Below are 25,587 nucleotides of genomic sequence, written 5' to 3' on the forward strand. Positions count from 1 at the left end.
TCCTAACATAATACGTTGTGGTGTCTATTTGCTCTTTGTAGGAGAAGGGCGCCCTCAGCTTTGAACGACACTATCACGTTACTGACCCGTTCATCCAGCGCCTGGGCTTGGAGGCAGAGCTGCAGGTAAGTTGCCAGAGCTGGTAGTACTGAAATACAGCTCTCTTACAGTAACAACTGCAGAACATCTGGATGCTAACACAAATCCAGTTTCCCTCAAGAGTTGGTGTGTTGCATGTTTTGAACTTTTTTGCAATGTTTTATGTTGGCGAAGAACCATATGGATTTGTGATCTCCTTAAAATGCCACACTTTTTAGTCTGTTTCAGGGATAGGCAACCTTGTGTATGCCAGATACTGCTGAACTGCAGCTGTCATTAGCCATGCTGGCTGGGGTGATGGGAGCTGGAATTCAACAATGCCTGAAGGGCTACAGGTTGCTCATCCCTGGTCTACTTGAAAAGCCCCCTTGCAAGAGTTAGATCTTTGTCTAAAAGAATTAATCACCTACTTAAGTGTGTGTAATATGCAAGATCTCAGCCCTATATCTGAAGTGTCAATATCATGTGGGTATCAGCCTGGTCCTATGTGAGGTTACTTAGAAGGCTGAGTTCAGTAGAATGGTGCACTATGATCATACTTCTTTCAAATGGTCCTTCCCCTCCATTCATCGTGTTTTTTAACATGACCACCTTAAGTCTGTTATTTTCAAGTAGTCCATGGGGAAAAAAGTTTGAAAATTTGAAAATGGAGTATAAGTGGAAACTGCTTTGCACTTCCTGCAAGTTACGCTGTTACCAGAGTTGTAACGGGGGGAAATTTACTCAAGAAGTATGTACAAGTAGACATGTTAAAACTAGGAAATGGGAGTGACATGGGACTCCCAAATTCAGAAGATGGTCTGAGAAGCTTAAAACTGCAAGGTAAATTAGATGTATCCAAATAGCGGAATTTCAACAATATCATCTTGGGATACTGTTAATCTCAGATTTGTATAATTCTTTTCATCATCTTTGTTTAGGGTCACACTGGCTGCGTCAACTGTCTGGAATGGAATGAAAAGGGAAAGTAAGTATATTTTATCTTTTATTTCATGCAATAGGATGTCATGACACTCAGAAAGGATTAAATCAGCAATTAAGAATATGGAGGTTCACAGATTCCTCATCTCTGGATTAAACACTGGAAGATAAGAGTTATGCTGAACATACTGTAGACCACATAAATTCAGGCTGCACAGCATAGCTTGGAGACTTGCTGAAATAAAACCTATGGATCATGTTTGACATGAGAAGCTGTAAAGTTAGAATCACTGTCTTACGTTCCCAGGGCTTGACACGCAGGTATCTTAAGGAAGAATAGGAAACTCATTAAATGGCTTTGGAAAGCTTATTTGGCCAAGGGGACAATTTCTATCCACAAGCATTAGCTGGAGATGTGTGGCACCCTCCACAAATCAGCTGATGATTGCCCTTGTCTTGTCCAGTTTATCTCAATTATCCTGCAGATAGTGGAGTCTTCTTTTTATTCCTTGCTGTTCTCTGCAAACCTACATAGATTCCAGAGTGTCCCAAGCTGCACTTGCAGCTGAGGTCTAATTGCAATGGATGTGGGAAAACATATGAAATCAGAGCAGTTTTTGTAGATTGTCAGCGCATTTAAGCTTGTAATGCTTTGTTTCCATTTTACTTTAGTTTGCTGGCCTCTGGCTCCGATGACCAGCACACAATTGTGTGGGATCCCCTACACCATAAGAAACTCCTCTCCATGCATACAGGACACACGGCAAACATATTCTCAGTCAAGGTAAGTGGGCTTTGGACAAGGTGGTGAAAAGATGCTGCTCTTCAGGATTCCTGCCACGAACAATCATTTAACATTCCATGGCCCTTTAGGGTTTTTTAATTTTGTTCTTCTGCAAACCTTGGCGTTCCTCTAAGCCTCTTCTGCACAACTGGTCTAGTTCTGGCTACATAAGCAATGGCACTCCCAGTCTGGACACTGGAAATAGAGGGAATTATGACAACTCAGGAGAACTCAGTCTTTTATTCCTTAGGATTGGGATTCAGACTAGACAACACTGTAGCAAATCCGCTGTGCAGTTCCTCAGCTCAGGCATTTTGAGGTGGATAATCCAAATGGGATCCCTTGCCACTAACCAACCATTCTCTTGCACAAGTCTTACCCATTTCAAAGACATGCAGGAGAATGTCCCAGTCGATTGGTCCCAGTGGACCAAAGATATCTGTGCTGCCAGTAATAGCACTTGAACTCCTTAGGATTGTCTCTGCTTAGACCATTTTCACAAAGCTGCAGACTGGACTGATTTCAGGTGTTCTGTAATGCAGTTCCCTCACTCTCTACTCAAATGTACCCGTGGTGTGAATTGGCTGTCCTGAGCACAAACCTCTGGTATGTGCATAATGATCTGCATGGGTTTTCTCACCCAGCTCATTGCCTGCACACTGGCTCCTGTGTTTGTGGTGGCCGGCTCATGTGACTGGTTCATCCAGCCCACATTCAGTCAAAGCTAAAGAGGAAAGAATGGCTGCACAGACTGAAAAATGAAGCTTGCATTTGTGTGACTCTCTTGCTAACATCAGAATGAACGTACAGACACTCTGCCAGCTGTAAAGAAGAATAAAGTGTTGCCAGATGTATCTTGACTCCACCAACGATAATAATGCAAGCAAGCGCAAGCTTCAAGTTGTGATGCACTTCTGGAGGAACTGAATGGTGTGTGACAGCTGCAAATCTGTGGGTAAATGAGTTGGGATTGTGCACTGCTTCTTAAATAATTCATCGCACTTTTCTGTAATGCTGCTATTCATCATGATGCTATGGGCTGTGCAAGCATAGTTGTCTGATGGCTTTCCTTTGTCCTTGTCCATCACAATTTTGATAGCTCAATCTTCCATTTCTGTTCATTTATATTTCAGCATCAGGCTGCTAAGTAGGACAGGCAAAGTAACCAACAGTAAGCATATCATAGTCCCAGTCCAGCTCAAGTGTGCAACTAGCAAGTCCTCTATGGAGGTGTACATCCTCATATGCATTCATCAAGCTCATTGGGTGCCAGATCAGATTGTAATATCTCAACACATACATATACACATGTGGATCTTTCTTGCTGTATCAGGTTGTATCTCTAAGGCAGGGGAACCTGTGGCCCTCGGGAGGTTGTTGGACTCCAGCCCCTATCAGCCCCAGCCAGCATGACCCATAGTTGAGCATGTTGGGGAATGTCGTCCAGCTACATCAGCTGGATCACAGGTTCCCCAGCCCTGCTCTAAGAAATAGTTTGCTTTCTGGTCTTTGCACATCCTCTGTACTGAGTTATTTCAATGGCTGCTCTTACAAACTGTTTTTCAAATTAATTCCACAATCCAGAAAGCTAGTCTCATTTGTCTTTATACATTCTGAAGCCCTGTGCAGACATTTGGGATGTACCTATTGTGATGGATTCAGGTTACACCAGTCCTGCCTGTCATTTGCACATGGAACTTAACTTTAACATACAGGCCTTTCTACAGAGCCTAATGTGCTTAAAAACTATGCAATATTGTGCAGATAGGACCTATAGGTTTTATCCAGTGTTAGTCATACGTGGAGTAGACCTGTTGAAATTAATGGATGTGACTAATGTAGGTCCATGGGTCTACTCTGAGTAGAACATAGTTGGATGCAACCCTATTGGTATTGGTGAGTCCTGTGCAAACCTTGTCAAATGACAGATGGCAGCAGAGCAGGCATCCTATGTGGGTAGATTGGTCCAGCTGGTATAATTATCCTCCCTTTCCCATATGTTCTGTATTATGTACCTTGCAAACATCTGCACACAGGGGTTGGGTTTCCTTCTTTACAGCTCCTAAAAGGACTCTTAGATTTAATTTTTTGAAACTTTACTGCAGGTAGGGAGCGCTCAGCAATAAATCCATCGAATTGGCTACTCAGTGGCACCTTCCCAAGCAGCCAACTGAATACCTGCTTGTCTGATGTGAGGGGAAGGTGTTCTCACTGTTGGGAGATCAGCACTTTGAAGATTTTGCTTTGTTTTTTCCACAGTTCTTACCCCATGCAGAGGATCGGATACTTATCACCGGGGCTGCTGATTCCAAGGTGCATGTCCACGACTTGACTGTTAAAGAAACCATCCATATGTTTGGGGATCACAAAAACAGAGTCAAGCGTATTGCCACAGCTCCTATGTGGCCCAACACCTTCTGGAGCGCAGCTGAGGATGGGCTGATTAGGTACAAGTGCTTTCTTACCTGAAGAGCAACAGCTGCTTTAACTCTTCCAGCCATGGCCCTTTGAGGACTGTGGATTTTGTGAGGATGCAAAGAATTCTCTGTTTGGTATTACTGAAATTCTAGGGTGGGGTGATAGCCAGAACAGTTAAACCAATATCAGTTTGTAGAATAGATATAATACTGCCTTACGCTGTGTTTGTCATTGGTCCATTAAACTCAGTATTGTCTGCCATGACTAGCAGCAACTCTATGTGGTCTTTGGCAGAGATCTTACATAGGCCTGCTGCTCGAAACGTTTAACTGGAAATGTCAGGAATTGAACCAGTGACCTTTTGCATGCAAAAGCATATGCTCTACCACTGAGCCTTCAGACTACATCAGAGAGAACCCACCTAAACAAAACCCAGGATTTTAAGAAAGAAGTAAATCAGCAAAGCACTGGTGCCTTAATTCTCTACTTTTCCGTGATGTCTTAGTGTGTGATGGTAGCCAGTGGTGGCTTCTGTCCTGTGTATTCCTGTTACCACACTTTCATTCCTTCCTTTTTTATTTTTGTAGACAGTACGACCTGCGAGAGAACAGCAAACACTCAGAAGTCCTGATTGATCTGACAGAATACTGTGGACAGCTTGTGGAGGCAAAATGTCTCACTGTCAACCCCCAGGACAATAACTACCTAGCAGTAGGTGCCAGCGGGCCCTTTGTACGCATCTATGATATACGCATGATCCACAATCACAGGTAATGGGAGCTAATGCTGGTAACTTAGTTGGGTTTAAATCTTCATGTGAAAGGGAAAGAAAGACTTGTGCCAATTTGCATGGACTGTAGAGGGGGCAGCAGACTGAGAGTACACTACAAGTTACATAGGGGGATAGCTGCATTGGTCTGCTGCAGCAAAACTAACCATCGTGTCACTGTGGAACGTTTCCAGGCCAACATTTTATATACGTTTAACCATAGAGTGAACCCAGCCACAAGACAGAGCAGTTGACTGCTTCACTGTAAAGGCAGCCATCATGCACTCTGACCTGACAGGGCATCCAGGATCCTGTGAGTTAGTCCTGTTATCCAGACCTTAGCAATCCTCCAACTATGGAAGGATGTATGTGATTGTTGTAGCAGGATAGATGCTAGAAAAGTATTCACGTTTGTTGCAGCAAAAGAGAGAGATCCATAACAGCTTTTAAAAAACTAAATTATGTATCGTAGCATACCCTTTTATTAGAGATACCTTACTTCCTCTCCTATGTGGTATGGCTAATAAAGGTGACGAATACATGCATGTCTGTACATGCACAGAATGACCATGTAGGTGGAAGTGGTGGGGACCAGTTTTGAGATGAAGGGGTGCATCTTGATTTTTATCTGCTATCATTGAAAAGGCCACACTGGAATGCTAAAGAATTGTTTATCAGTGGTATGATCCTGAGATATTTATTTATTTATTTATTTTATTTATTAGACTTTTATACCGCCCGACTAGCAACAGCTCTCTGGGCGGTGAACACAAGAAATACAATAAAATCACATAGTAACTCTTGCAGGATAGCACTTGTATGTGCTGGAAGCTATTAAGCAGGGATCGCCAACCTTTTTGGACTAGAGGGCACATCTCAAATTTTGAGAGAGTGCTGTGGGGGTACCAGTCACAAAATGGCTGCCATGGAGGTGTGGCATAACACAAAATGAGAGAGTAGTCAAGGTGAAGCTTTTCACATAATTGTATTTTCATACTGGAAAAACCTTGACCTATTGAATTTCTGCCTGCCATACAACTGTTGAAGGCACAAGAACCCTGTTTTCCCCCCAATTCCAACTCTAAACCAAACCCTAGTCTGCCATCCTGTACCCACTTACCTGGAACCTGAATAGAAATGTATAACATTGTACTGTACGTTAACTATACACTGTTGACTATACTGTGAATTCTTAATAAGTCACTGGTCTTTTAATTCCTGCAAAACAGGAGACATACCTAAACCTCTTTTCAAAGTTTTTGCTCTTGCCTTTTGTGGGGAGGGGGATTCTTTAACATTCACCAACACTTATTGTGTAGTAATTTTTGCAGAAAATAATGGGAAGCCACAACCTGATCTCAGGTGAATCCAACATAGGAAAGATGCATCTAGGTTGCTAGAGAAAAGGGGAGGACAGAGACTCCTAAAAGAAAAGACAGAAGCAGGCAAAGTGCGCTAAAGGGAGGGGAAAATGGCAGACCTTTGGAACCCCAGAGATGCCCATTGCCTCATGTCCAAACAACTCACTTATCAGCCACAACTCTGATTTCACTCATCAGCTAATAACAGTGACAGTCAGGAGCAACCAGGCTGGCTCATTTCACATAAATCACTTAGAAAGGTATCTGCACATTTTGCTCTATAACTTTCATTCTAGGAGGGCTAGAGACTTTTTTTTAAAAAAAAAAGAAAGCTCATTCTGGGTTACCTGCTGGGGGCAACTTTGAAGGCTTTCAAGGGCGCCATGGTACCTGTGGGTGTTGGGTTGGCAAACTGCTATTAAGTATCATTCCTAGTTGAATGTAAACCTATACCTTGTGTAATTACATTTGGTTGCTCTTTTTCTCCCTTCCGCTCTCTCATTTTCCCCACTGCTGAAATCTAAATCTAAATTGCATTTCTTTGTTTTGCTGAGATAAGTTGGTAAAGTGGTGTGTTTCATCAACATTAGTGTGTAAACAAAACTGTTTTAAAATTGTGAAACCTTAACGTTTTTTGTTCTGCACATGAAGAACAATTATTCCTTGTGGTAAGGTACCATCTGCATACCTGATTTACACCACGTGATAACACCTACACACTCTTGATTCAGCAGCCTCCTGTTTTATCAGTCGTCTACTCTCACCCCTTTCAGCGGATAGACTTCAAAGACTGTGCCAGTATTCTCCCACCCCCACCCCACCCCGGCTGTTTCTGTGTGTTTCCCCTTTTTCAATATAACTGCTTTGGCACTTTTCTTCTCAAGAAAAACCAGCAGTTTAATGTTGCCCTCCTGAAAACCAGCCATAGCAAAACGAAACTCTTCCTTTTTTCTGGCTAGAAAAACAATGAAACAGAACCCTACAGCTGGTGTACATACATTTTGTGACCGGCAGAAACCCCTCCCAGATGGTGCAGCGCAGTACTACGTAGCAGGTATGGCTGTTGTGCATGGCGCCTAATCTGGGGTCTGCTTGTATTTGGAAAGATGGGTGGTTTTGCTGGCTTATTAAGAAGATGCAAGTGATTGCAAGTAATTTGAGCTGGGAATAGGTGGCTCAGACATGGATCTCCTTGGTGGCCGATGGTGTAGTATGAGTTGATGCCTCCTTTAGCTCACAGCTCTTGGATGCCATTGAGGCCAGCATAAATGCGAGGTTCTTTGAAAGTTGATAGTAATAGACTGCTAAGTTGTACAGGTGGACTGTATTGGGTTTTTCTTGATCTGCAGGGCATCTTCCAGTGAAATTGCCAGACTACAATAACCGGCTGAGAGTTTTGGTAGCTACATATGTCACCTTCAGTCCTGATGGTACAGAGCTCTTGGTCAACATGGGAGGGGAGCAGGTAAGAAGGATCATAGGTGAATGATCCACTTGAAATTTGTGGGCATGTGTTTTGGTACTCCATTTTTTTTGTCCCCATTTTCCTATTTTCCCTTCCTTTTTTCTTTTTCTTTTTTTTGCTTTGAGCATCTTTTGTTGGGCTGGAAAGTCACTCAAAAAATTTCCTAGGTAAAAATCAAAGCGTCAAGGTCATCATTGCAAGGAATGTCCTCCATCCACAATGCAAAAAATGTTGCAAAACTGCAAAACTAAGAACACTGTAATCAAACCAAATGTAAAATGTATTTCTCTTATATGGAATTATTTTGAAAAAGAGTTTGGAGACTAAAGACTGACATTAGTTGTGCCTCTGTTAAAGAACTTTTTCTTAGCTTAATCTCTGGCTGAAGAGAGTTGTCGCCATCACACTCATATTTGTAGTTTCAGAATGCTTTTTAAAACAGGAGTTCTGCTGTTGTATATGAAACCATATAAGGTTTTCCATAATATCCCTTTCTATGCTGTATTTATTAATCTGCTCCCCACTGTGTGTATTGCGGCATGGGGCACATTTTGGTGGTAATTCTGATTTCATGTAACCATTCTTAGGCTTATGCATGTAGTTCTAGGGATGACGAAATTATTGTACCAAATACAGGAAGTTTTCTGTTGTGTTTGCCCTCACCTGGCAAACCTGTTTCCTGAGTCAAACAGATGGCTTGATTTTAGATTTGCAAGAACTGGAATAGTTTTGTTTGTTCTATGAAGAATAAGCTTTTCTTTTTCTTCTTGGTATAGCTCTGAGGTCCATGGTTCTTTTGGAGGGCATCACTAAGTATTCAGTTCTCAGTCACCATCTTTTGGGGGTGGGGAGGGACCTTTTGGTTTTTTTGCTTCTTCCTGAACCCATGTTTTACTTTACCTTGTGGAGAACATGGTTGTTTTCTACTAGACGCATAAATGCTGTTAATCAGCAAAAAAACAAATATTTCTATTCCTTCCTCATCACTTTGCTTGTATAGTCTGCAGGCTTACTGTTAATCTTCACTTGATTTCTAGGTTTACTTATTTGACCTGACTTATAAGCAGCGGCCATACACTTTTCTCCTGCCAAAGAAATGCCACTCTTCAGGAGGTACGTGGACTACACATATTTTGAAGTCAAGAGCGGGCCTCCATTGCCGTCACCTTCTATGTGTGTCCCCCCCTGGTTTTTTTAATAGTCAACTAAGTTTCTAGCCCTCATGGTGGTGGACAGAGATTTCAAAATTGTTGTAAATATTTTCTTTTCTTTGGAATGGTGGCTGGGATGGGAAGGGGCGAGCACCAGCAACCCAGCAAACTTTATATTTATTCCAAATCAGTGTAATTTGAGTGTCTCCTCATAAACTAGTCCTCAGTCACTTAATGAGTTTTGCAACATCCCCCACGCAAGTGCAGCATCTTTTTTTTGGGGGGGGGAGAGAGAATAAGTACCAAATGTCCATTGTGGCTTTCGCCATGGTCATGACATTGGTATGTGGGTTTTGTTAATAACATGTAAATAAAACATGCAAAACTGGCTGCTGCTGCTTTCAGGTGTGGTACCCATTTCCAAACCGAACGCCAGAGCACATAATGTATCTCATGCTGTGGCTTGGTTTTTTTAAAAAGTCATGGAATGGCAGAGGATGATGCCAAGTAGAAAACAAGACTCTTTTCTATTGAGTTGTAAGTAGCCAGTGCAGTGCCTCTTTGCAGAGCAATAAAACAGGATGTTTGTAATAACGTATAGAAGCTTAGGGTGAATGGTGCTGAGAGAACTATATGAGCACATCTTAGTGGCTTTGAGCAATCAATAAAGCTAATGAAACAGCGCTGTGAGGCTGCTTCTTTCACAGTACTGCTTCCATTTGCAAGCAATATTGCTGGCTTTCAGGTCATCATACAGTTGTCAGTGTGTTCAGATTTGGAAGACAGGAGAGTGTTGGAAGTGTTATGTTAGGGTGTTATCTGCGCTATAACTTAAGCTAGTTTAATGGTCATTCTCCCTTTCCTGGAGTTTTTTGTGTGTGCGCACACATGCATGCAGGGAAGAGGAGTCGAGGAACTCTTTAACAGAATTTCCAGTACTCTCACTGAATTATTAATTCCTAGGATTACTTGCGGAAAGCTATAACTGTTAATTTTGTACAAAACAGCTAGTTTGTCATTTAGTTTTGCTAGTGCAGATATACCTTTTAAACCAGGGGTTCTCAAATTGTGTTCCGTGAGCTTCTTTCAGGTGGTCCGCAGTGTGTCTGTGAAGAACATTTACAGTTTGCATTCTATAGAATTCAAATTGTAATACAATATAAGAAATAAAAGAAGCAATAAAAATACAATTAGAAATCATACGGCATCTAGACAGCACATTACAATTTCTACAACGGGTAGGAAAAAATCATTAAGTGGTTCACCAAGACCCTTGGCAGTTTTCAAGTGGTCCATGGGAAAAGAAGTTTGGGAACTAATGGTTTATACTTCTCACTCATCATTTCTGAACAAGTGTAATCTAGAACATGCCACTGGAGGGAGCTGTCTGCCCATATCTTCATTCCTGGTTGATGATGGCTTCGGAAGGCTGGCACAGGCTAGCGACAAATTCTTATGTGAAATGAAATGTTTGTTGATCCAATGGCCATTACAAACAATCAAACAAGTATTACAAAACCAAATACTCCATGATTTGTTGTTATAACAGCATTTTAAGATTTGGCAAAAATTAAAATACCAGAAGGAATATCACAATTTAAGCATACTTTCAAAATAGCTGCATCAGGTCTGCCAGGAAACTGTTCCAGAATGGGGTGCAGCAACCTGGCTCTTGCATCCTTATAAAAATTGCAGTACAAAAGCATATGTGCTATAGTCCCATCAGCACCTGAGCCACATGGACAAAACCTCTGGTTGCAGAATATACCTTGAAATCATCCTTCTATCATCACAGAGGGGTATGGCATTGACCCTAGCCAGAAAAAATGCTCTTCTATCCTTTGGCACAGTTAGCTTACTTAAATAAAGAGCACATTCATTGCTGGGCTAACATTTAATCCTAAAACTACAGGGGAGCAGGAACAATTTGACAGGGCAAACAGACTCTGTTTATCAACATCCAAATTCCTCTGCTTGATCAAAATTCAGCTTGCAAGTTGTTATGCCTACACAACTCTGCAGAGGAAGGCCAAGTAAAGAAATCTTTTATGACAGAGCTTTTTTCCATGAGGAGATATGTGGGTCGCTCAGTGTCAGGTGAACATATGAATCCACAGGTTCTCTCTGATACAGTCAGTTCTAATAGCAGAGAGTGTAACTCCAAGCCCAGCTTGTTAATGAGCATAAGCCCACGTCCACATTAAGAACTGGGCCAGGTACATATTTTTGGAGCACCCAGAATAGATCTCAAAAATAAAGACTGAACCCTTTTGATTGAGAGATTGCGGGTCTGTAACCCACCTTGCTACACCATATAAAAGTTGTGAAATTGGTTTAGCCTTAAAAACCTCGACAGCAGCAAGGACAAGCTTACCACCCTTAGTAAAATCATTTTCAAGCAATATTTGGCTCTTGTAATTGCAAGCTTCCTATGCACCCTCCTTTAGTAGATCTGTGGAAGTGAATATCCAGATACTTACAAGAATCAGCCTGTTCAACTGAAAGGCCATCTATTTTTCAGCTAGATCTGGTTTGCTTTTTTGAGAAAACCATCTCTTTGCACAATTACTAGTAACTGGTTAGTAAAATAGTAACAGTAGCTGCAGTAGTCTCCCAAACCAACCAATACTCTCTTTAGACCCGATCTAGTCTGAGATAATAATGCTGTGTGCCATCAATGTGAAGACGATGAGAGATGACAAAGAATTTCTAGAGTCATGGAAGGACCACTGACAAAGTTGTTGAGTAAAACAAAGTAGTGCAGGAGTTTTGCTACTCTAGCAGGCTCTGTCCTGTTGTGGATTACAAATTCCTGGCAAATCCTCTAGCAGAGCAAGGCTGGTTTTGGAAGACACTTGAACTCCTGTTGGAAATGTGCACTGTGATATTTAATTAAATGCTAAGAAAATATGTTCTGTTCTCTTCCCTTCGCTGTGTAAATGCAACTATTTGCAGAGCTTTAGGCCCAGTTGGGTATTAATCTGCTGTGGGCTTCTGATAGCGGCTGATCAGAAGGCAGCTTTTCATGAGCCAGTTTAGGCTGCAGTGCTGCTAGTTGCGAACTGCTTGAGAAGTAGGGAGAGTCTCTGAATTGTATTCCTTGTTTTCCTGTCTTCTATTGCTGTAGTAGGTTGCAGATTTTCTTACTTCAAAAACCTGCAAAATCTTTTTGACCAGAGATGGCATTGGGACAAAAAAAGCTACATCAACCAAGGGCAATAATTCCTCTCTCATCACACTTTCAACTACTTCCTCTTACTTATTATTCTTGGTCTCCAGCCTGTTGCAGGCATGTTTGTTATCTTTATTCTGGAAGTACATACTTGATAGGAAAGAGTTCTACATCTAGCTAACTAGCTAAGCTGGAGATGAAAACACTAAGCCTAGTGTTTGCCCTCATGCAGTGAGGATAGAGACAGACAAAGAGAAGACGTCTTCTCTCTCTCTTTCAAGAGAAAGAAAAAGAAGCTGGAAGATGTGGTCAGCATCCTAAGAATAAGAGTTTACACAGGAAGGAGGAGTTAGCAGGAGACCAAAGGTTAGGTATAGCCTAGAAATCAGGAGGTCTCCTCTCTATCTACCCTTTTTAACCCCATGGAGACCCAATCCACCAGTTCAAGTTGAACCACATATTCCAACATTCTCTTCATTACACAGTGGTGATTGGACATAGTTAATTGCTGTCTATACTCTGTATGAACAAAACATGATGGCCACTTGTAAAACTAGGCCTTGGCACATTCATAGTCTCATCTCCTGGGCCCACAATGCATTCTTGGCAGGAATATACAGGTCTGATGTGCAGCTTGCAGGCTCTGTTTTATGTCATACTTCTGTGACCTGACTTGTGCCAGTGTTTGCTGCTTCAACTGCAGTGCAGACAGGAGCGATATCCTTGCAGGGTTGTCTTCTGTTACATTCCTGTGTAAAGAGGTGGAGTTGCTAGCCTTTCATTCTACTTCATCCAAAGCAAGTGTGGCGAATCAGAAAAGCCCAGTAACACAGACCTAACCCTAGTTACGACTGCTAATCAGGCTAGCCATTTTTCCTGCTATTGCTGGACGCATCTAAATCTGCTGGACTGAACCACTATTGGGCGGGGGGGATGCAAGCTTTCATATTAAACAGAATATATTATAGCAGGCAATGACAACCGTTTGACTCTCAAATAAATGAGTGGTTAAGAGAGTGAGCTGTAAGCCAGAGAATACCAGCTTAAACTCTTGTGCCTGTAAGAAATATGGTGAATAGCTACTGGCAGCCACACACCCCTCAGCTCCAATTCAGTTATACCAGCTTCCTTTACCAGACTCGTGTTAAGGATGAGAGAGTGAATGTGAAGTGCTATGTAAATTCTGAGTATTTTATTATTGGATGCAGGGGTGGTGGCCTCGATAGATGTTTTTGTTTTACACTTATGAGTTGATGAGTTCCTGAAATTTAAAAGGTCAAGTGCACATGAGATACCTCTATATTATCAGCAACTTATATCTGGCTTGTCTCTCCAACCCTCAAGAGGTGCAGAATGGGAAAACATCAACCAATGGAGTGTCAAATGGTATCCATCTCCACAGTAATGGGTTCAGGCTGTCTGAGGGACGAGCGCACATGAGGTAAGGTGGCATGCTTGTCTTACTAGCTGTTGCTTAACCAGGTTGATAAGAGATGGTGCAGGTATTCAGGGGAAGGTTTTCCTGTATTTTCAATTCAAACTGTCCAGAAAGTTCTGCAGATTTACTTGAAGAGACTGAGAGCAAGAATCGGATTGGCTAAAATCTGTGCCCTTACTTTGCCAGCTGGTTGCCCTCCAGATGTTTTGGACTACCATTCCCATCAGCCCCGTAGCTGTGCTGGTTGGGGCTGATGGGAGTTGTTATGAGTGTTATCAATTATTAATTGCCTTCCATATATATATCTCAAGGTGATGTACAAAATGTAATTAAAAACAAAAAAGTTTGAAAACCATACACAAAACAACAGAATATATATATAATGGACAGCTATGGCAGATGAGCCAGGAAAGCTTGTTGGAACAAAATATCTTCAATTGTATAAAATCAAGAGGATAAATACAATGGAGATTGGGAGTAAGGCTGAAGAGGGTTTCAGTGGCTCAGACCTGCTCTCCCATATTCCAGCTTTCCTTGTTTTTCCCCCCCTGCAGCCCACAAGTGGAGCTACCACCCTATCTGGAGAAAATTAAGCTGCAAGCCAATGAGGCTTTTGCTTGTCAGCAGTGGACTCAAGCCATCCAGCTTTATAGCAAAGCTGTCCAGAAAGCCCCCAACAATGCCATGCTGTATGGAAACAGGGCTGCGGCCTACATGAAGCGCAAGTGGTGAGCAACTGGGACTACTTTCGTGGGAGGCGTGATGAAGCAAGCCTCTTTCTTGCCATCTTAGGATAGTGCCAGGGGAGCTGCCCTTGCCCTTTCCTAGATCCCAGAACAGATTAATATAACATCCTCCATATAGGTGGTTCTCAGTGCAATTGCTAAAGCTGCTGGCCTGTGGATTCACTCATAGGCTCTCCCTTTAGGCCATCCTTCCCCAACCCGGTGCTGTCCACGTGTTGGACTCTTATTGGCCCCAGCCAGCATGGCCAATGGTCAGGGAGCTGCAATTCAACATCACCTTGAGGGCACCCGGTTAGGGGAGGCTGCTTTAGCCAGAAGAGCTACATCAGCTTCCTTCTGGGTAGAAGGGCTTAGTTTGTGCCTTCTTCCAGTTCCACCTCCCAACAGAAATAATCTCTCTTGTCTTTCCTTCCTGGGAGAACTTTTTTAAGTGATGGCATCATATATCAGGGCCAAGCATAGCTTGGCTGTTGCTACTGTAAAAGGAAAGCAGAGATGCATCTCTGCTTCTGTTTGGAGGGAAGCATGGAATCATTCACCGCTCAATGGTAAAGCACATGCTTTGCATGTGAAAGGTTCCAGGTCTGCGCTCAGGCGTCTTCAGGTAGGACTGGGGAAGACTCCTCTCTTGGAAAGACATGGTCAGTCACTGTAGAGCAGGTGCAGGGAACCTTTGGCCCTCTAGATGTTGCTGAACTATACTTCCCATCAGCCCCAGCAAGCACGGCCAGCGGCCAGGCATGATGGGAGTATAGTTCATTGACATCTCCAGGCAGATGTTGCCGCCCTGTGCTCCTTCGGGAGGAAGGGCAGGACATCAGTTCAATAAATAACAGCAGCATGTGGAGGGCCAAAGGTTCTCCACACCTGCTGTAGAGTACTGAATTAAATGGGGGTAAATGAGTTTTTGGGGCAGAAAAGGAGGAAAAAATAGGCATCCAAACTTTTCCACTGAAGGATCTGACTTTTGCCCCCTTTACAGGGATGGGGATCACTATGATGCTTTGAGAGACTGCTTAAAGGCCATCTCCCTAAATCCATGCCACTTGAAGGCTCACTTCCGCCTGGCTCGTTGTCTCTTTGAGCTGAAGTATGTGGCGGAAGCACTGGAGTGTCTGGATGACTTCAAAGGAAAATTCCCTGAGCAGGCACATAGCAGTGCTTGCGATGCACTGGACCGGGACATCAATGCAGCCCTTTTCTCAAAAAGTGATAATGGTGAGGACCATCGTGCCAGTGTATTGCCATCCTGCCCTTTGCATCAATGACGGCCAAAATCCATTTTCTTAATTTTTTCAGACCTCTGTGATGTAAATTATTCAAGGCTACCCAGCTCCAACTTGCAGCAGCGCTGTCCTTTTCTTTATACCTGTATGTGTTTCCAAATCGGGCAAATAATCAGTTGTATTTAGATCAGGAAAAGAATATATGGGGAGATGGCTTAATACACCAGTGCCATGATCCTGATCCAATTTGGGCCACCCTGTGGCTGCTTTGAAAAGAAATTTTAAAACTCCAACATGTCTTCTAGCTTGCCCCTAACTAGAAGATATGGTTGGTCTGGACTTGGAAGTTCTGGGTTCAAATCCTAGTTCTGCCTAGAGCTCAAGGCAGTGTTGGCCTTGGTGAAGTTGCTGTATTACAATCCAGTCTTGAGAGAGAGAGTGTGAGTGTGAGTACGAGTACGTACTGAGAGGTACGCTGCCAGAGTGCATCTGCACGAGGAGAGCAGCCAGGATACTTGTAAGCCAACTGCTACGAGGAATGGTTGAAAGAGCTGAAGAAGATTAGCCTGGGGAAAGATGGAGAGCCATGCTAACTCTCCTCAAATATTTGAGAAGCTGCTACACAGAAGATGGAGTAGATTTGTTCTCTGTTGCTTCAGAGGGCAGGACTAGCTCAGTGGTAGAGCATCTGTTTTGCACGCAGAAGGTCCCAGGTTCAGTCCCTGGCATCTTCAGACAGGCCTGGGAGAGACTCCTGCCCGGAACCCTGCAGAGCCACTGCCAGTCAGTGCAGGCAGTACTGAGCTAGATGGACCAATGGTCTGACTTGGGATAAGGCAACTTCCTATGTTCCCTGTGACTAGAACTAAAGGGTAGAAATCAGAAGGAAGAAGATTTTAATTGGCTTTAGAAGAAACTTACTAATGGTAAGGGAGCTGTTTTGATTGCCTCAAGAGATGGTGTCCTTTGCTGGAACTGTTTAAGCAGAGGCTGTCAGCGATGCTTACTTGAAAGATTCCTGCACTGAGCAGGAGGTTGGATTAAATAACCTCTGAGGTCCCTTTCAACTCCTAAAATTCCATGGCAGTGGAGGAGGTTGCCCCTGTGAAGTAGGCTTGGCTGAGAAGCAGTAAGGCTGTTTGTCCTTCCTGAAGCCCTAGAAATAAGTAATGGGGTATTTTACTTTGTTTAGCGGAAGACAAGAAAGGGAGTGGCCCTATCTGGCTCCGAGCAACTGGGCGTAAAGATTCCATCTCGGATGATGAGATGGTCCTGAGGGAGCGCAGCTATGACTACAAATTCAGATACTGCGGTCACTGCAACACCACTACGGACATCAAAGAGGCTAACTTTTTTGGCAGGTAAGTCAGCCTCTCCCAAGGTCAGGTGTGGGATTTCTGTTGCTTATTGTGCCCATCCATCCATCCCCACTGCCTGCTGAGTAGGGGATTAAGGAACATTTAAGATAGCCAACCTAATTCACACTTTCCCAGGCTAACTGATCCTTCTGGATTTCATGCTTCAAATCTTCCAATACAGTTCTCAGCTTAAAAAAAAAATCCCTCGCTAGTAGCATTAAATCGTCTACCCTTGTGTGCTTGATCTGTCCACAGATTAGAGCTACACCATGAGTGATCAAGCTGCAACATGGGTGCCACAAGTGGCACAGACAGTAGGACCCTAGGAAGGACCCTGGGGTTTATTGTGGCATACAAGAATGTTGGGGAGGGCTCATAGCTTGATAGTAGAACCCATCTTTGCTTGCAGGAGATCCCAGGCTTAATCCCTGACATCCCCTATTACCAGCATCTCAGGTAGCAAGACTGGGGAGGTGGGGGGAACCCCACCTTAAAGAGCCACTGCCAGTCAAAGTAGACAGTCTTGGGCTAGATTTAATCTGGTGTTCTTGTCGGGCCTGTGCTGCTGTCCACCTCCCTAAGAACTTTCTGCTCCCTGGGACTTTTGTCTTAAGAGACCTGAGATAAGAGCTTCCCAAAACTGCAGCTGGGCTGTAGATTGCATACGTACAGCACTCTGTAATTTAAGCCAGGCCTTTCCGTACGTGTTGTTTCTACTAACCACTTTATCTGTGTCCTGCAGTCTCTGCCTTGATTCTTCTGCTTTCTTTCTCCCCCTAGCAATGCACAGTACATTGTCAGTGGCTCTGATGATGGCTCCTTCTTCATCTGGGAGAAAGAAACGACCAACTTGGTGCGGGTGCTGCAGGGTGACGAGTCGATTGTCAACTGCCTCCAGCCCCACCCGAGTTACTGCTTCCTGGCCACCAGCGGCATCGACCCAGTTGTACGGCTGTGGAATCCCAGACCAGAGGTAAGGTCAGAGGTCGGGCCTGAATGAGACTACATGGCCAGTGGTCTGTCTGTGTTCAATCAGGCAAGCAGGAGATGGCTTTTGTTTTCGGGCCATGCTGTTCTGCAATGCAGAATGTGATGCCTTGTTGCTCTTCTGCAGTGCAGAATATGATGGCTTGCTGCAGAATCCCCCAGTCTGCGGTAGGACTAGGAAGCTGCCACCAAACAGGAATGGACCTGTTGCTAGCCAAAACAGCTTTATTTGTTTTCAAGAAACAATTCCAGGCTGCACTGAAAACTCAGCAGTGGTGATGCCAAGGCTTTGGGACACCTTTCTTTGTCTCTTTTCCCCCCCTCCCCAGCCCAACAAATGGAATATAAATGTTTTCAAACAGGTCTTTAATATCTTGTTCTGCTGTTTTTTATGTTTAATGATTTTAAGTGCTGCTTTTTGTGGCTGCTGGGGGTTTGGGCATGGTTTTTAATATGACATGTGTATTCTATTGTGTATTACTGTATGTTCCTTTTTTTTTTTTGTAAGCCATCATAGGTTCTGTGGGGTACAAGAGTGGAATATAAATATGAAATATTTTTTACTGCAAAATTTGCCTGTCATTTAACCAAACCTTGGATGATCAGTCAGTATGATATAATGGACAATGTTGGACTTAGACCTGGGCTGAACTCCCTTTCCTGGCTCAGCCATAAAGTCCACTGTGCTACCTTTGACCAGTCACTACCTCTCATTCTAGGTTTCCTCAGAGGGAATTATTTAGATAAAATGTGAATTGAGGGGAGGGGGCCATAATTTGAACCTGAGTCTTTCCAGTCAAACTCCAGTACTCTGTCCCAGCCTTAGCTGGCTTGGCACCCTACCTGTGTTTTGGACTACTACTCCTATCATCCTTGACCATGTTGGCTGGGGCTGATGGAAGCTAGAGCCCAATAACATCTGGAAGGCACTAGGTTGGGGAAGGCTGCTGTATCCTAAGAGCAGGGAACCTGCGCTCCTCCGTATGCTAAGTTCCATTTCCAATCAGCCCCAGCAAGTGGTTGGAGATGATGGAACTTCGAGTCCAGCAACTTCTGGAGGGCCTCAGATTTCCCACCCCTGCTCTGTCCATTATGCAGTATTGGCTCCCAGTTACTGTTACCTGAGGAATTACATCTTTCAGAAGTTGGATAGTTTTTCTGATTCTGCCAGTCCGTTACTTGGTTTCAGGGCAGGGGCATAATCACAAGATTCAGGACAGGGAAGAACTTCTGGCTTTGTGAGTCACACAACGAACTTGCCTGCCTTCTTGCAAACTGGAGGCAATGAATGCCTTTGTTCATCTTGTTTCAGAAAAAATCCCCTTTATGGCATCTTGGTAGAACTCATTACCACAAGGTTGATGATGGCCACTAGGCTTAGACAGGATTTTAAAAAGGATTAGACACATTCATAAATCTGCCTTCTGTTGGTGAACTCCAGCCATGATAGCTAAAAGCGGTTTCTGTGTTCAGGGCAATGTGCCTGCCGTGGGTTAGGACCAGAACACCAAAAGCAGCCCCATCCACGTTGCCCAGGACAAGCAGCTAACATTGCCTGGTGCCCTCTCTTGTACTGCAGAGCGAAGCACTGAACGGGCGAGTGGTGGAAGACATGGAAAGCGCTTCCCAAGCCAACCAGAGGCGGATGAATGCTGACCCATTGGAAGTGATGCTGTTTAACATGGGCTACCGGATCACAGGACTGACTAGCAGCGGAGCTGGAGGCTCAGATGACGAAGACAGCTCCGAGGGGCAAGTCCACTGCCGGACCAGCTAAAGCTGAATTGCCTCTTCCTTCCCATAATTTTGTTTCTCTTTTTTGTTTTTGTTTGAAGGGAAATCTAGTTTGCTCAGTTTGAACTCTGATGGACAACTGCACTGTTTCACACTATGCACAGAGTAGGACATGCCAGCAGGGGCAGGAGCGGCTTTGTTTAAACTGCTGCTACTCTTTCTTCTTCCTCTTTTTGCCCTGTTCCACTATTGAGCAGCATGGTAACATGGCCTGTTGAGTTTTGCCTCCTAGTCTGTACAGAGGTTTCCTTTTCCACATTGTCTGTAAGCAGTGAAAACTGGTAACCATCTCCCCTCCTCTGGTGCTGCTGCATGGCCTGGATGGTGGGAGGCATTGCCTACATGAATGCATTTTTTTTTTTTTGCAGAGAGGATGTTTAAAAACTCAATAAAATGTAAACTAGGGCAGGGACTATGGAATTCAGTTTAATGTGGTGATCTCTGTCTCTGAAGCTTGGCTTGCCTGCTCTGCTGCTAGCTGTTGGCCCATAGTTTGGCCCTCTTGCTCTCTTTTCAGCCCACTGGACAGCTGATGAGCGTTTGCCCAGCCTCTGCATCTAAAACCATGGCCGTCACCAAGTGGCCAGAGAAAACCCAAGCACCTTTGTTAACGTGACCACGGAGGTGCAGAATACGTGACACCCGGGCACATAAACTAACTTTCTATTATCCAATACTTTGTTTCTTCCGCGTGCAGAGACAGAAAAAGAGATGGCTGTAATAGGGAGAGGCCCTAGCATGGGGCTCAGTGACTTATGTGACTTGAGCTAGTAAAAAGACCTGAAGGTGTTGCTCTTTTGAAAACTCCTGATTTTTTCTCGCTCCTCCCAAAATGTTTCATTTCCCATGTGTCTTATCGTTACGAGCTTGGCATTTTGTTGACATGCCTCATTGCAACTGAATGCTGAAAATGGTTTCATTTCACAAGGTTGTCCCTTTCCTTGTCACTAGTGTGACCTCCCTCCTATACCACATATAGAGGTATCTCCATGGGTTAGTGAACTTCTCAGGGACCACTGGTCCTTTCCCAAACCTGGCTTCTGGTGGACAAGATTCTTTAAAGTGGCACGATGTTGGCTGTTCCCTTCTGTTAAATGACCCCGTTTGCTTCCAACCATCAAATGGATCCTCCCACAACTGATCTACAGTGTTTTTAAGTCTGACTGTGACCTAAAAACAAAGAGTCCCTGTACATTACACTTAACTGCTTTATATTACACTTCTAGCATCAGTGTGTGTGAGAGTGTGTGAGTGAGAATGTGTGCGTGTGAGAGAGAGAGTGTGTGTCACAAGCCTGCAAGAGAGAGAGCGCCCAGAATTCCTGGGTCATGGGAAGGATCACATCTTCGGGAAAGTGATCTCCTGGCATGGCACATTGTATCTCTGGTGGCAGAAATAGATGGCATAAAACACAGTTCAAGGTGTGATGGTGATGATGTGGGGTTGTCTTGAACCACCTCATAAGGTGGGTGTTAAGGAGAAACCCGAGTGTAACTGACCTTGTCTCCATTAAACTACTTTGCCTCTCCCACTGCAAAAAGTGTGCCCCCAAATAAGACCATCAATAGCATCCTATAGTCTTTCTGAGAAGAATTACGTACTCTAGAACTATATCATGTAATACAGCCTTCCCCAACCTGCTTCCCTCCAAATGTTGGACTGAAACACCCACTGGCCTCAGTCAGCATGGCCAATGGTCACCAAGGTTGGCAGTTGTATTCCAGCAACATCTGGAAGGCACCAGGTTTGGGAAAGCTGATTCAGTGCTTCCTTTTCCCTTTGTGGGCATCAAGATGGGAACCAACAGAAAACTCCATTGTCTTTTGGCTCCACCTGTGCTTAAGTGAAGACCACTGCATATTATACAGAAGCAAAAACCTTGGTTTTGCATAATTTCTTGCCACTAAGTAAAGTGAGGATTGCATACCCCCTACAGTCCATGGATCCCTGAGGAGACTTGGCCAGGACTTCACCAATTTTGGATTATTTCCCTCCCATGTAAAGCCATATTCTCTTGTCTTGGCTGGAAGGCCACTTCCAGTACCTTTTAATATTAGCTGCATACCACTCTCTTTTTATAAAGCCGGGCGCATTGCAGTGTTTTCCAGGTTCTCACAAAACTATTAAACCTGAATATCTTTTGAGACATAGAAAAAGGGTTTTCCCTTACAGTTTCCTTTCTCATTCCAGGAACTTGCCAATTGCTTTAAAGTCAAAACAGAGTGTGCTCCCCCTCAAAAAAATAATCCCTGGGCTGATTTTGGGAACTGTGATTGCCTGGTATTTAGGCCAATAAGCGAATAAAATATATCTCTTCACCACCACATGTTTTTGTTGGCTCACCCTGCCTTTTTCATTTCACTGGCAATTAACTTTCCTCAGTTTGTAGGGAATAAGGTGCTAGCTTGGGTTTGCCTCCCAGCCCGAGAAAAATGTTTTTGCAGTGTGTGTGTGTATGTGAGGAAGACATTCAAAAAGAGCCACCACTGCTTCAAAAATGTTGCAGTCGAGGGGTATCCAACATGATGCCATCCAGATGCTGTGGACTGCAGCTCCCAAAGTGCCTGACCATTTGCCATGCCAGCTGAAGTTATATTCCAAAATATCAGGAGAGAACCACGTTATTCTACCCCCTGTTGTAGTCCTTGGATCCCCCCTGGACCATCGAGCATCCTGTTCATTGGGTTTGTTTAGCCACAGCATTATAACCACCCCCACCCCACCGCCAGTGTTTTATAAATTGGGCAAAAACCTCTTTGGGTATGGCTGACTGTGAAAAAGTGGCATACAAATAGATGATGATGTGTTAAATAGGTGTCCGATTGGGATAAGAAGTCCATCAAGGGTGCCACTTCAATGTGTGTGGGTCAGGCACAGATGAGAGAAGTCCATGTGCAGCAAGAGAACATACCATGTTGTAACTAAACTTGCTTCCCGTGAAAAAATCCCTGTCATTGTCTGCACCTGCTCATGCATGCCCAGGTTCTTCCTCCCAGCAATAGTCGTCAAGGCACAACATTTCAACTTCCTTTTCAAACCTTCATATCCAAAACCTGCACACGCAGAAAGTCATGCTGAGATTAGAAACTCTAGGAAACAGGTTCAAAATACCTCTTTCTGTATAGCTTCTGCTGTGACAGCTCCTTTTTTTTGCTGATGTGGGAGCACTGTTTTGCTCCCTTCCGTCCATGTTGTGACAACTAGAGAGTCTCTTTTCCTCTGCCACTGATAAATTTTTTACGTTAACTACTGCTTGGCTTCAAAGTATATATATATATATATTAATAGTGGGCTAGTGGTAGGCCCCATATTCTGGAATACTTCATTCTCTTGCGAATGGGGGACTTTACATTCATTTGTGGGAATGAGGTCTATTTTTCCTTTTGATTTACTCTTAAAATAAAAGAAAGCCTAGAAATACTATTTTTGTAATCTTGCACAGGGATAGAAATGGTGTAGAAATGTTAAGAATGCATGGAAAAGGCGACTTCCGGGAAGGGTGACTTCGCTTGTGCCTGCTTTTGAGACGGGCTCCCGCCTCAAAAGAAGCTTATTCAGATATAAATCAGTCAGAACATTTTTTTTTTGACTGATGAAATTTCTCCCGGGCAGGGAGAAACGTAGAGATCAACCTCAAAAGCCTGTTTTTGTTGGGAGGACTGGATTTCATTAATTTATGAGAAAAGGTCCAGCCAGCAATGCCGGACGGACTTCCAAACAAGCTCTATCTGATTAATGCGATACGTTTATCTTTTCTTCAAAGAGAAAACGGACTAACAGGCAAGCACCCTTCTTTCTATTATTTTTTTTACTTGGTTTAAATTGTTGCAGCAAAAAGAGATTTGTCAAATGAATCAGCTTTAAAGAACTTCTGGGTGAGCTATAACTCTTCTCTGTTATTCACGAAATTAACAGCTTATCTCTGTTTCTATTGCAAAAAGCTGTCCTGGAAGTGCATTCTAAAGATATAAACAGAAGAGGGATTTCTATTCCGAGGAACATTATATTGTCTGGGACTATTCTCTTTTTAGTCTATTTTATTTTGACGAATCTGCTTCTTCACGACGCCACTAACTGTTTTGATGCTGGGAACTAAATTTGTTTTGTATTCTTGAACATAGAGAGATAAGGCAGGCTGCTCTGTTTATACTGTGATGTCATCAAGCCTGGAATATTAACCCAATTGTTGCTGAAATAAGAAGTGGTTCTTCTTTATTTTTGTTTTGTTTTGTTTTCGTGGTTTTAAAAATGGCAATCAAGAAAGTGGCTGAGAATCTGGAAGTAATTATGTTTCAGAAAATAATGGATGAGATTGAGATAACGAAACAAACCCTGCGACAGGGCAGTAAGGAGCTGAAAATTGCACTGAGCAAAATGACGCAGGAGCTTAAAGAAATAGGGGATCCTGTGAGAGAGGAGAATGAGATCAGAGATGAGAAAAGAAAAAATAAAGGGAAGATACAAGCCCTGGAGATTGGAACAAATGTGGAATTGGAAAAAGATCTGGAGTTTATGGATATTAGAAATAAAATCTACTGTTTGGAATTTAACGTTATCTCTGAAGAAATTAATGAAGATATTAGAGATAAAGTTATCAATGGCTTGGATAATCTTGTGGACTGGAATGACGTGATGGAGCTTGATATAGAGAAAATCTATGGAATTAACTGCAGCCATGTGACAATGGAAAAACTCTCAAGAGATGAGCCAGTGCATTTTGTAAAAAAGAAGAACAGAGATATGACTTTACAACAATATTTCAGCAACTTATTCAGAATTGATGGCAAGAAAATATTTGGGATAGAGGAGATTCCCATCAGACTCTTATTATATGACTATGGCTATGACAGCAAGATTATTATGGAATACTGATAATGGAAGATTGGACACTGAAATTACTGGACTTAACAGGACTATTGAAGATGGAAGATGGAATTAATAGGGATAATGGAAAAATGGCTATTGAAATTATTGGACCTAACAGATTTTGATGAGATGGATTAATCGATATGTTTATTTGGACTATGGTTATGACAATAAGATGATTATTATTATTAACAAGATGGATTAATCAACATGTTTATTTGGAGAAAAATTGATAGATATATTTCTTAAAGAATTGAAACCTCTCTTTGACTTTTTGTGGAAAGAATAAAGTAATGTTTATGAGATTTGATGATTAATTAAGATAACTACTGGAGGAAAGTGATTTTATAATTTAAGAGACAGGATTGTTATATATTGTAGACCTATAACTGATTTGATCTGCGACAAATGGGAAGTCAACATTTTATTTTTTTGTTTAATCATTTTTGTTTTGTTTTGTTTTTTGTCTTTGAATGTTTTATGATTTTGTTTTGTATGTTTTATGAAAATTTGAATAAAAATTATTGTAAAAAAAAAAAGAATGCATGGAAAAGGCTTCAATTCGGCTGCTGGGAAAACAGTTGGTTATCTAATTTTTCAGGAATTTGAAATGAGATTTCTCCCCCCCCAAAAAACAAAAAACAAAACAAAAAAACCCCCTGCCCTTGCGGATATAGAAGTACACCAGCCTTAGTCTCTTATTTGGGGGAAAGAATGGCGCCACTTCTGATTCTCTGGTCCCTGGAAGAGAAGGGGTTCAAAAACCAAACAGCTTTGTTCTAGTGTTGATGCCCTCCTGTTCTCTAGACAGTTTTGGCCTTGTGTTGCTTATCTGTCTGCTGTGGCATTTGCAAAGAGTTCCATGGTTGGTGAGTGTGATGGCTTATACCTGACCTTCCTGTTTGGGGCAAGATTTTCACTCACACATGCACACACCACAGTTGCACAACTTTTAAAGCTGCAGCTCTGCTATACTAAAAATGCAGAATTCAATGGTGACTACTTTTCTTCTGCAGGCAAAGACGCTGTATC

The 25,587-nt window shown here is 42.9% G+C and overlaps 1 protein-coding gene across 1 annotated transcript in view; it reads left to right on the forward strand.

The window, feature by feature from the left end:
• Nucleotides 1-20,094, forward strand: part of WDTC1 (WD and tetratricopeptide repeats 1) — a 33,264-nt gene extending 13,170 nt beyond the window's left edge. The window contains exons 3-16 of the mRNA XM_061596547.1: nt 42-125; nt 1,020-1,066; nt 1,693-1,804; nt 4,064-4,251; nt 4,810-4,992; nt 7,312-7,406; nt 7,702-7,817; nt 8,855-8,930; nt 13,485-13,581; nt 14,133-14,306; nt 15,307-15,542; nt 16,743-16,911; nt 17,689-17,881; nt 19,475-20,094. Coding sequence (XP_061452531.1) covers nt 42-125; nt 1,020-1,066; nt 1,693-1,804; nt 4,064-4,251; nt 4,810-4,992; nt 7,312-7,406; nt 7,702-7,817; nt 8,855-8,930; nt 13,485-13,581; nt 14,133-14,306; nt 15,307-15,542; nt 16,743-16,911; nt 17,689-17,881; nt 19,475-19,672 — 1,968 coding nt within the window. The 3' untranslated portion in view covers nt 19,673-20,094. The remainder of the gene's footprint in view (nt 1-41; nt 126-1,019; nt 1,067-1,692; nt 1,805-4,063; nt 4,252-4,809; nt 4,993-7,311; nt 7,407-7,701; nt 7,818-8,854; nt 8,931-13,484; nt 13,582-14,132; nt 14,307-15,306; nt 15,543-16,742; nt 16,912-17,688; nt 17,882-19,474) is intronic.
• Nucleotides 20,095-25,587: the final 5,493 nt, after the last annotated feature.

The sequence above is a fragment of the Rhineura floridana genome, chromosome 15, assembly GCF_030035675.1.
Source record: "Rhineura floridana isolate rRhiFlo1 chromosome 15, rRhiFlo1.hap2, whole genome shotgun sequence".
NCBI classification, from domain to species: domain Eukaryota; kingdom Metazoa; phylum Chordata; class Lepidosauria; order Squamata; family Rhineuridae; genus Rhineura; species Rhineura floridana.